Source organism: Cibotium barometz, chromosome 1 (assembly GCF_041138505.1).
Source record: "Cibotium barometz isolate CiBa-2024 chromosome 1, ASM4113850v1, whole genome shotgun sequence".
Lineage (NCBI taxonomy): Eukaryota > Viridiplantae > Streptophyta > Polypodiopsida > Cyatheales > Cibotiaceae > Cibotium > Cibotium barometz.
The window spans coordinates 397771-409950 of record NC_141046.1 but is presented as its reverse complement, the minus strand read 5'-3'; the positions used below and the strand labels follow the sequence as shown (position 1 = coordinate 409950).

General features: G+C 47.2%; 1 protein-coding gene across 1 annotated transcript; it reads right to left on the bottom strand.

The window, feature by feature from the left end:
• Nucleotides 1-10628: 10628 nt before the first annotated feature.
• On the bottom strand, nt 10629-12040 carry LOC147641491 (uncharacterized). The gene is made up of 2 exons (XM_086807385.1): nt 11718-12040; nt 10629-11437 (listed from the first exon to the last, which is right to left on the bottom strand). The coding sequence occupies exons 1-2, from the start codon at nt 12000-12002 to the stop codon at nt 10787-10789; spliced, it is 936 nt and encodes a 311-aa protein (XP_086663511.1). The 5' UTR covers nt 12003-12040; the 3' UTR covers nt 10629-10786.
• Nucleotides 12041-12180: the final 140 nt, after the last annotated feature.

Below are 12180 nucleotides of genomic sequence, written 5' to 3'. Positions count from 1 at the left end.
GGAAAACAGGGGCACCTCATCAGGAATTGCCCCATAAAGAATCCTCAAAACATTCTTCCTCACCTAGCTAACAAAGCTCCCCCCCCCCAGCCCTTGGTCCATTCCCCCCCCTCCTCATCCAACCCGCCATCCAAAGAGTCTGATATGCCAGCAGGCAGCAGACGAAAGCCTACTGTCAAACCCAAAACCGATGTGCCTTTAATAAAGCCTAACAGGTATTCAGTCCTGGCTGCCATTCCAGAACCAGGGGCTACTGAAGAGGAACAGGACTGCGTGGAAAGTACTCCACTTAACAAGCTTAGACTAGAGAAGGAGGTGGACAACCTTGACGACACAGAAATGGGTACTGTATCCAGCCCATCAAAGGGGAACAGAACTGGAGCACAGCCAGATATACCGAATGACATGGAGATCAGTAAAGAGCTTAAGAGAGGGAGAGCTCAACTTGGAGCCACCCCCCAATCAGCCACCAAGGGAGGATCCAGCAAACCCCCCAACAAAAGATAATGAAAATAACCAGCTTCAATGTAAAAGGCCTAACTGACTTGAACAAAGCGCAATTGGTCAGACAGTGGCTGAAAACCAAAGGCCTCTTGGATATCATTGTTCTAGTTGAAATCAAGACTACAGGAGAAGAGTTGACCAGAAGACTCAACTCAGTCTCTCCCGATCACTTCTGGATCCACACCCTGCATACCCACGGAAGTGGAGGCCTAGCAGTGGGTATTCACCTCGACCTTAGTTCCGAACTGAAGGGCTTTCACATAGGACACAACAACCAATGGATTGCAATGTATCTCAACAACTTTACTCTCGTGGGAATCTATGCCCACGGTCCTCAAAAACAAAGGACTGAAACATGGAATGCCCTCCTCAGCCTACAGGCCCCCACCCTCATTCTGGGAGACTTCAACATGGTAGAATCCCTTCAAGACAGGTTCCAAGCCAAGGGGCAGGTCCTATTTGGAAGGGAGAAGCTTGCTTGGGAGAAAGTCAAACGAAAACTCAAGCTACAAGACCTAGGACAGGAAGGAATTTTCTCATGGCAGAACTACTCATCAGGGGAGCTCAAAAGAAGAGCCAGGCTGGACAGAGCTTATGCCAGCAACGAAATTGTAGCAAAGCATAACAGATGTGAGTGTCAGGTAGACTCTTCGACCTGCATTTCTGATCACTATCCCATTATCACCACTATGGATAATCAGGACACCAGGCATAAAGCTGGATGGTTCCACACTGATCCTACCCTTTTTAAATTACCCATGGTCAAGGAAGAGGTAGCCCAAATCTGGAAATATTTCTTCTCACTAAGCCTTCCCCCTGCTAAAGCTTGGAACCTCGCCATCAAGTCTACTCAAAACCTCCTCAAGCAAGTAAGGAAGGAAGTTTCAGCCCACCGGTCCAGTAGGCTCAAGAATCTGCAATCTCAGCTTAGGATACAGGAGCTCTCTCCCAACCCTGAAAAGCTAAACCAAATCAGAGCTCAAATTAAAAGAGAGGAGGAATTAGCCCATCAGCAAGCAAAGCTCTTCACCAGAGACTGGTGGGCAGGCAAAGCTGATAGACCGAGCAAAGAAATGTTCAAGATGCTTAAAGTGAAACAAAGACAAGAGCATCTTCCCCTCCTCTGCTTCAAGAATGGTGTCAAGGCCAACAATCATGATGAAAACAAGCAGCTCCTAACTGAATACTACAGGGACATCTTCCTCGAAGCTGGGCCCCCCTCTCAAAGCAAGCTTAAAGCCATGCAGATCATTAAAGAGGTAAGGGAAGCCACTGTTCCGCCTAATCTTGCTAAAGTGCTGGAGAGGGACATCTCTCAAGAAGAAATTAAAAAGGTAATAGCATCTCTCAAGCCTAACAAAAGCCCAGGGGAAGACGGATTGGCTGCTGAATTCTACCAAACATTCAGCGAGGTTTTAGTGGACCCCATCCTCCAGGTTTGGCAAGAAGCGGTCAAATATGGAGCACTACCCTCCCAAGCTAATCAAGGTCTCATCAAGCTCATTCACAAAAAAGGCCCTAAGGAGGAAGTTGGAAACTGGAGACCTCTTACAATGCTTAACAGTGTCTACAAGATCATCGCCAAAGCTCTTGCCAACCGTCTGTCCGAGCACATGGATAGCTGGATAAATAAAGAGCAGAAAGGATTCATCAAGGGCAGATATATACTAGATGCCATCATAGCACTTTGGGAAGGCTTTGAATATGCTGAAAAATCTAATCAGGATTTTCTATTCATGAAGATAGACTTTGAAAAAGCTTACGACAGAATACACTGGGATTTCATCCTCCAATCTCTTAGGGATATGGGTTTGGGACCTCAGTTCACCCACATGGTCAAAACCCTCTTCGGGAATGCCAAAGCCAAGATTATCTACAATGGAGAGCTTTTTGCCCCCTTCCCTCTCCAAAAGAGCATCAGACAAGGCTGCCCTCTAGCCCCCCTCTTATATGCCATAGCCTCAGATGGCCTCAACTGGCTCATCAAGGACAAAATGAAAAAAGGAGAGAGAGCTGGAATAAAGCTCCCTAATGGAGATCAGATGTGCACACAGATGTTTGCCGATGATACCAACTGTCTGATAGCCAATGAGGAAGAAAGTATAAAGACCCTCTGGGAATGCCTACAAGTCTATTGCATGGCCTCAGGCTCCTCGATCAACCATTGCAAAACAGGCATCAAATCTCTCTTAGATCCTCCACCTAACTGGCTTATGGAAGCAGGATGCAACCTTATCCATGACGGGGAGATTTTCAAGCTGCTAGGAATACCAATGGGTTTTAAGGTCACCCTCAAACAAAGATGGCAGTGGGTCATGGAAAAGATTGACAATAAGCTTCTGAGATGGAAAAGAAGGCAGCTCACCTTGGCAGGGAGGATCATGATTCTCCAACACTTCATTCTGCCTTACACCATCTTTTTTATCAGCTGCTGGCGCCCACCAGATTCTGACCTAAACAACTTTACCAAGCTGTGTAGGAACTTTCTCTGGGGCGGTGACCCCTGGAACAAGAGCATACCCAAAGTCAAGTGGGACATATGCACCACCCCTAAAGCAAAGGGAGGTCTAGGTATCCAAGACATCAGGATCACTGCCAATAGAATGGCATCTAAATGGATCATAAGAGCTTGTGAAAACCCCTCGGAAGATTGGGCCCAGCTCCTCCTTAAGGATACTCCCAGATTTGTTATCACGGGATTCAATAAATGGAATAGCCTACCCCTCACAACCATAGTCATATCCAAGTTCTCCATCTCCCCCAAGGGCAGCCAACTAGTGTCCTCAATATGGAAAGCTTGGAACAATGTCAAAATGTTCCTCAACCCAGCCCCAAATCTTCGCATTTCTAATGGTGCTCTGGCCGGGGATTCCTGCTGGTGGTCCAGTCTACCTTTCCCCCCCCTTCAACCTGAGGAAGCCCAAATAGCGCTTAACCTTCTCAAGAGAGGCATAGCAACATGGGCAGATCTCAGAGATCAACAACTAGGAACCTGGCTTTCAAGAGCTGATTTAGTGGCAAAGTACGACTGCAGGACCCCGGAGCTGGTGACCTCGTACAAAGCAGAACCTCGAAGTGGGACCTGCAAGAGACCTGGAAGCTGGACTTCCCTCCTACTTTCAACATCTGTGCTTACCAATGGTCAGGCAGTAAACCTCTCCTCCCCATCCCTAAGTTTTCAAAATCCCCTCCCATCCACCTACCCCTCAACCGTAGATGGCACCTGCAGTGGGACCGCAAAAAATGGTACAACAGCCTCAGGAACCTCTGGAACCCCCTCACTGATCCCAAGAAGTCATGCCTAGCATGGCTCATTGCTTATAGGGCTCTATGGACCCAAAGCAAGGCAGCCAAATTTAATGTGGCCTCTAACCAATGCGCCAGATGTGGTCTCCCAGAAGACGATATTCATATTTTCTTACAGTGTCATCACATTTCACAATCTCTCAAAGAGCTGCAAAACTCAGCATCTAAATGGGGCACAGAGCTATCATGGAAACAGATATTACTGGGAGAAACCATAGGTTGTTCTGACATGCTGTGGAATGTCATTAGAACTGAATATCTATGGCATGCATGGATGCTTAGATTAGCAGCAACGTTCAACAATTCAGATATTAAATGTCCCCCGCTGTCTATCAGTTTAAGTACTACATGCAGCAGGTACTGGGCTCAAAGATTACCTTATCTAATCAGCTTAGAGGAAAAGCTAGAAATTAAATGTAACAGGAAAGCATCAGACTTCATCAAACATAAATTGGAAACAATCAAGGAAAAAATCAGGTTAGTCAAGACCAAAGACAAAACGCTGATTGACATAATCTGCATGCAACAAAGCTGATCTTCATACGGTTAACAGTCATCAACAAGTTCTCTACAAACCCAAATCGAATCGGATGAATGATTCAGGACTCATTCAATATACAGTACAAATGTTAACCAGTCTCCTGCAAGCCGACAGAAACGAGAAAGGACAGGTCCCGGAAAGTGACCTGCAAGACCACCTTGGCAGCGCCAGCCCAAGCACCGTCCTCAAGGCCCACCTCATCAAGAAGGGCAGACACCAGCGAAGGCCCCTTTGCCCCCTGCAAGAACGGTGGATCACATCTAAACAGAGCAGCCGAGTCTCAAGCCACTCATCTCTGCAGCGGGGAGTAGCTGGCACCGTCATCCTCTGCAGGCAATACAAGGCCCAACAACACAGATGACGAGTGAGATAAAAACAAGGGGTATCAAAAGCTAAAATCAAGGCCCGCAAGATGATGCATGACATCAAACCTGAAAAAGCTGCAAGTAACCAGACCTGATTCGAGCCCTCACAAAAGAGATCACCTTAAGAGATTACCAGGGTCGGAGGAAGGAGGAGTTCACCCTCTCTGAATCGCAACCAAAAGATTGTCTGACAGATCGAGCCCCTCTTCCGACTCCCAGAATCTGCAGACGGCTCAAGCGAAGGAGATCCTGCAGTACTGCTTGGCGACGACGGCAGTGAATCTGCAATCCAGGCTTGAGCTGTGTAGAGGAGCCAGCTCAGCCCGTGATGGAAGGGGCTAAGGAGGAAGAGGTAGTGCCCTTGCTACCCCCTCCCCTCGACCAGCCTGTTGGAGCCGGCGTCGGGGCAAGGTTTGAGCATCAAGCGGAAGGAGAATCAGCGAGAGAAAATCAACGAAGATCAGGCTCGGCTCGCCATGCAAAGAGCCCACCCCCCTCACACGCGGCGCACATGCCTTCACGTGCGCCGCGATTGCCAATTGGCCATGCTTCCTAGGATCCTTTTTGGAATGATTCCACGTGTCAGCCATGCAAATATGGCCCTTGTAAATCCGCTCCTCCCTTTTTCTTAATATAACAGCCCCTTTTTTGAAAAAGCTCAAGAGGCCTCTTCCTCTCGATCCAGATTCTCATGCCTGATGATGGATACCACCCCCCCCCCCCCCTCTTCCCCTTGATCTAGCTAGATGTTGCATCATGTCATGGTTGTACACTTATAGCATGGTTGATTAGTGATAACTGCATTCACCCCATATGTTTGGTTTAGCTCAGGTTCCAACTTTCAATTTGGTCTTGAGCTCTTATTTTATTTCGTTTCCATGATGATGATTCCATCGAAAATTGTATTTTAACTTTGTCTGATAGGCCTATTGGGCCTTTCGCAAGAGGTAAATCTCTCTCTCTCTCTCTCTCTCTCTCTCTCTCTCTGTCTCGGTTCCCTTGAGTTAGGGGCTGAGAGCTTTAAATTAGGCTTTTGTTTGCTTAATCTTCTATATGATGTTGTGTGAATATGATAACCGTGGCAATCAATATGATGCTGTTGTGTGAATATGTTGTGTCAAACATGCATGTCTGGAAACTGTGAATCCCAATTTATTTGTCTAAGCTTGTTCCCACCAACCATTCTTTAGTCACCAAGAGAAGGTAAATATCTGTCAGCCATGCACAAATTCTGTGAACATTGTTATCAAAAACTCAATAGAGATGTTAGTCACACCACACATCATGAAATAACTTTTGTTAAGCATAACACCCATGTACTATGGTCTGTGATGTTAGGGAAATCCATAAATTTTGAGATGGGTTAGAGAAGTATTATTTACTTCATTAACATAATCACAAAAGGATGAGTTCCACGTGCCTAAGCCATAAGAATGCTCCAAACAGACTCTAGACATTACAAAAGGCTGACCCAGACACACAGCTTGCATACATGTTTCAGACTAATGGCAGCAAGACTGTTCCACACTTGCACTGTTTGCCGCTCAACACACTGAGTGCACATTGTTGATATGCAAGCACCATAGAAAAGTAGTATTTACTTCTTTACATAATGACAAAAGGATAAGTTCCAAGTGCCGTAGCCATAAGAACAAACACTCTGACTGCTCACAAACAGACAGATTGCTCGAAACTGACAAGGCTGCTCCGGACACAACAACTTGTGGCATACATGTTTCAGACTGACAGCAGCAGCAGGACTGTTAAACATATGCACTCTTTGACGCTGATGAGACCAGGAAGCCTGCCTCTATAGCTCCTGTATTGGTCCTCACCATTGTTACCCACTCCTCTGGGGGCACTACAACCAAGCAAAAAACCCTTCTCAGACTCACCTCTCCCAGACTCCAAGATCTAACCCCAGACAACCCACCTCCAGACCACTCTTCTACCCAGAATCCACCAAAAACAGCAAAAAAATCCTCTGTTTTGGGCCCTGCTATTGGCACCCTTGCTCAATTCCAAATCACCTGTCCTCTCAGGGAGACTAGTCCTGTGTATGGACTACTGGTAGGAAGTGACAGATCTCCAAAAACATCAACCAGCTGTGCACATCAGTCTACTGGAGAAGGTAGTATACCCTGCACCAAAACAGTCCATATACACAATTTCAAGACAGCTGCCAGCCATGATCCTCATCTCCAAACCTCTCGAGGCTTCTATAGTAGCAAGAGAACAATGTCCTAAAAAGGTCTGAACCCTCTCTTGCCAAAAACAACTTTGAGGATGGCCATTACACCATGTGTCAAGCAGCCCCAAACCAGTCCAAAACAGCCCACCAGCTGGAGCCCCAACTACAAAACCCCAAAACTTTCCATGACTCTGTAGGAGCAAGAACAGAGTCCTTAGAAGGTTAGAACCATATATTGCCCAAAACACCTTTTAGCTGTGGACAGTAGCCCCTAGGGAACATGACTCCACATAGTCTGGATACAGTCCAAAACAGCCCTACAGCCCCCTTTTCAACCAACTGCCAGACATATTTACCAAGTCCAAACCTCAACAAACTTATACAGACAGTAGGTACACATGATGGCCTTGAAACATGTGTAAGGGGCACTCCCCAGCCCTTTCAAAAGAGGTGCAGCAGCCCTGTAGAAGATTGATGCTTGAACAACAAAAACAGAGTAAATCCACTCTTAAGACCTCCTATTGACCACTAACAGAGCATGGAACCAACCCAAACTCCTCAAAAAACATAGATGCAACTAGTATCTTCTGTCCAGTAGGGGAAGCAGTAAATTGAGAGAGAACCACTCTGTAGGGGATCTATAACCTACTGGAAACAGTGTATCCTTTACAAAGATGAAGAGAAATTCACAAGAGAAACATACTCAGAAAACACCTTCTGTGAACAATGATTGCAAGACTTATAACAGTTCAATCCTCACACAGAAATTAAAACATGATACCACTGAAGCTGCAAACTGAGAAACATAGAAACATGGGAGAGAGAGAGAGAAAGAAAAGACTCTTAACAAAAAAGTCTTCTTCCAGTCAAAACACTGCTCTAACAAGGTTTCTCAGAGGAAATTGATGAAGATGAATACATCTCAGAAACGGAGATTATGAGGAGGTGACTCAGTAAGGCCCTCCCCCTCATTGATATAGGCAACCCATGGACCATTGTCAAGAAAGGGAAGCATGCCATTGCGAAATATCACAACAAACAGGACAGGATCCAAGTTCTCCGACAGTCCAAATCATTACAGGGCACCAGGCTCTGGTTAGCTGATGAACTCACTCCCCTACAGCTTAAAAACAAAAGTGCAGAACTCGCCAGAGTCCGAGCAGCCCGCCAAGCTGGAACGTGGGCAGTCTACCGCGACGGAAGGGCAATAATCGAGGACTTCCGTAAGCCTAAACCCAATCGACTAGCATTCTAATGTGCCATCGGCATTTTTGTATCACAGATAGTTGTTTATCATCCTAGGGTTTTCATTAATCTTTTGCTTGTGCGTAAGTGCACCCCGAAGTGCATTGTAATGACTTTGAGGTACCAGTTTTTCGTCCCATATGCCTTCAAGGCATTCCGTGGACGTTAATATGACGTTCTTTCTTTCTTTCTCTCAACTGCAAGCACTGTAGATGTGAATACATCCATGCTAGACTGGACTTCCAACTGCTGTACAAGGTGTGTTTTGTGACACCCACCTGTTCATAGCAGCAAAGGATGCTGGATTGATTCCCATGGGGTACTCAAAATCAGAGCCAAAGGCTCCCGGGCTCTGTCCTGGGGAAGACCCCGTCTGGTTTTGGCTTTTGCCCCCCGAGGCGTTAGCCTTGGGAGAAGCCAGCTGGGAAGTCTTGGGCTTGCCACCATTGTGTTTCATTTCTGCACTCTGCGCAAGCGAGAGTGCATCCTCAAAGGTGGCTGGCCTAAACATACGCACCTCCCATTGGATTTGCGTGTCCAGGCCATACAAAAACTGCCCTTTCTTGTCCGAATCAGATAAGCCTAATTGTAGACACAAGATCGAAATTTTATTGGCAAACTGAAAGACTGGTTGCGCATTCTGACGCACTCCCCTGAACTCGTCTTCGAGTCGCTCAAGGTAGTGGGGCGGTAGAAACCGCTGCTTAAGGTCGCGGACGAACTCGTCCCACACATAAGCTGCCATACCTGCTCTGGTGTGGGCATGAGCCCACTGAGTCCACCAAGGAATGGCCTCACCTTCCAAGTACCAACTAGCTAAGATCACTTTGTCAGTATCTGTTTTCCTAACTGCGGCAAAGTAGCTTCAAATTGATGTAACCGTGAATAAAGAGTTGTGGGATCGAGTTTATCATTATACTTACTGAAATTCATTTTCTCGGGAAAATGATTCGAGAGCGCCGCCGGTGTCAATCTGGCGTCCAAAGCTTTGAGGTAACGCTCGTGTTCCACGCGTCGCATGGCGTCGTCTTCTCGTTGTCGGATCTCCAATGCACGCAACTGCATCTCAAGCAAGGAGCTTGGCTGTGGCTGTGACCCAGCGAGAGGGTCCCTGTGACGAGGATCTGGTATCTGGGATACGGAAGGAGAGGGAGGAGAAGATGGAAAACGCGACGCTGGAGAGCGAGAACGCTCCTCCAGAGCCAAGATCCGCGCCTTCTGCTCATCCAACTTGGCTGTCTGGTTTGCGATTGCTCGCATCATCTGCTGGAACATATCTGTGACACTCAAGCCGGGTGCCCTAGCTGGGCTGCCTGGTGCACTCTGGTCCCATGGTTCTGGTTCTCTCTCGTCGCCGAAACTCGCCATAGTGGGAAAATGCAATTCCTTTCCGGAACGCAATCTGACCATCCACTATCTGTGTGGGAGACTTCCGGAGGCTTCCGGAGGCTAAAAACCAACCGTCCTTCGAGGGACAGGAGTCACTCCGAAAGGGGTAGTCCACCGGCGTCTAAAAACCAACCACACGAGCGAAAAATTTTCTGGTTTTCTTTGCTGAATCTTTGTCCTTGAAGTAGGCTCTGATACCACTGTAATATGCGGAAGCTTCGGAGAAGGATCGGTACTTCAAAACTCAGAAATCAGCACTCTTTTCGCGACGGAATTAACGCACAAACTGAAAGGAGATGTGCAGAAAATAGAGAGAGAAGGGGGAGATGGAGAGGACACAGTATTGGGTCCCAATTACCCTCTGTAGGGCCCCCACCACGGATGGTGTATTTGCTTTATTAGAATGATGTAAATCTGAAAACAAATAATGAAAACTTGACCTTTTCTTGGCTGGAAAATCCTGCCCTTGACCTTCAGAACTCCACCCCTTTGCTTGGCAATCTCCTTCGCTTGACTGGCCCTTGATTGGCTTGAGCACTTGGTGAAAACTGAGATGAATGATGGGATTTAGGCCTACCCTATTTATACTCCTCCTCAGGAGCAGTCGGCCAGCTGTAAAACAGCTTATTGTCCCACGAATGGTGAAATTAAGCAATAAATGCTGAATTAAATCCCAAAAAATACTGCCTTTTTTCCCTAACAGGCTGAAAGTGATGCGCCTACTTCTGATTGGCTGGACACCACTTTTGTCACAATCCCAAGGCTGGGCAGCCTGTATGGGCTGCCGCATACATGCCCTACAGCCATACAAAGGCTGTAATCTCCTGGAGATTGCCTTATCTGTGCCCTAGGGCTGTTCTACAGCCCCTCCATGGCTGGTGCGTTCAGCTTGGGCCTTCCTGGCCCTCATGGGGGTGGTTCTACACCATTCCCATGCCCACACTCAAATCCGGGGTAGTCCTATGGGCTGGCCCCTTGTCCTAAACATAATCTACTCAGTGATCTGGCATCCGGTACCATACCAGATACACAGAACCACTGACATCATTCTAGAGGGAGACTCACAGTGCGGACTGGCACTATTTCATGTGCAAGACAGTGCACACCTGACCTTGGACTCATGTGCAGGACAATGCACACCTGACCTCGGACGACTGAGATGGATCCCTGGCTGACTCGTCCCGGACTGGGCTCACATGGGACCAGTTCACCATCCCAGGTCCTGCACCTTCTGTACAGAAATGTCTACGTGGCATCCAAGTGCGGGATGCACGTGACAGTTCCTCTCACTCCATAAGAATCCTTGTACTTTATACCTGCTGTCCACAGCCTCACATGAATGATGTTCTTCTGTACTAGGTTTTTGACCACTGTTCTGGCCTCGGCCTCATTGCCAGAGAAGACCTTGGTAACAACATCCTGAAAGCCAGCAGCACCCTTGCCTCGGACGATTTCGCACATAATGCCTTTGATTTGTGGAGGTGACCACCCATCCCCAAGCACAGCCTCTTGCAACTCTGTAAGCTTCAATGAGACCATGTCTTCCACTGCAATTTCCCAGGAGCCAGCCTCTACAGCATCCTCCACTACCGTCTTGAGCAAGTGGGGGGAACCTCCTGCAACACTGTAAATAGTGTTCCATACATCATCAAAATTAGCTGCTGGCAAAGAACCCTCATATGTTGGCATCACATGCTTAATCACGAACTCTTTTGCATCACTCTCGCTGAAATAGCCCAGTGTCATTATCCTTAGCTTGGTCGATTCGACCTTCATCCTGATCCACGAACGAAAGAAGTCATCAGAAGTTGCCATCACAACATGGCCTCTGCCTGTCTCCTTAGTGAGCCACAAGAAGAAGTGAGTTAGACTTTGAAGCTCCTCTGGAAAGCGTTCCTCTCACACCTTCAGCCTGTTAACTTCATCAAACATGATTATTGGCCTTACATGGGGGTTCTGAGTCAAGAACATCCGAATGGTATTTTCAACTGCCACGAGGCCTCTTTTGTTACTAAGATTATCCCAAAATGGCCCTAAACCAGACGCAATTTGGCCCACACGTAAGCAAAAGACGTTACTTGCCAGACCATTCAAAACTGTCCTAGCCAAATTCTGCCAGGTCTCAACTTGACTCCGGATAGCCTCTGCCAATTCATCGGGAGTTGAGCAATCCTGCTCCCTCAAGTTGACGATGAGACATGTCCGAATCATTTTGCCAGAGTTGCCTTAGGAACATGAGCATTCGGGACTTACCTGAGTCAATGGGCCCAATGAGCAAGATGATTCTGGAAGGCTTCCCCAACAGAAGCTCCACGAGATGATTCACTTCCTCCGTTCTGTCGAAGAAGCCGTCGTGGCTCTCATGTCTAGCATCCTTCAATTCCCTGATGCTCTGCAGCAACTCGTTATCGACACAAACACTAGCAGCTCCCTCCTTAGACTGCGAAGCTTTTCCGCCCATATGAACTTAGGGGTTTCACAAGGTGGCCGAAGAGTGAAAAGGTAATTGGACAACGTATCCCTATGGACCAGTGTTTATTTTTGCAACCTTCTATCTATATATATATATATATATATAAAAACGGGCTTGGCTTTGGAGCTGCCACGTGGCAACGTTTTTGCTCTCAGCAAGCTCTTCT

Bases quoted from the DNA above. Each gene is read 5' to 3' on its own strand.
- LOC147641491 (XM_086807385.1), bottom strand. From the start codon at position 12,002: ATGGGCGGAAAAGCTTCGCAGTCTAAGGAGGGAGCTGCTAGTGTTTGT. The intron at 11,438-11,717 runs GCAGGATTGCTC...AAGGTGTGAGAG, and splicing joins CTCATCGTCAACTTGAGGGA to GAACGCTTTCCAGAGGAGCT.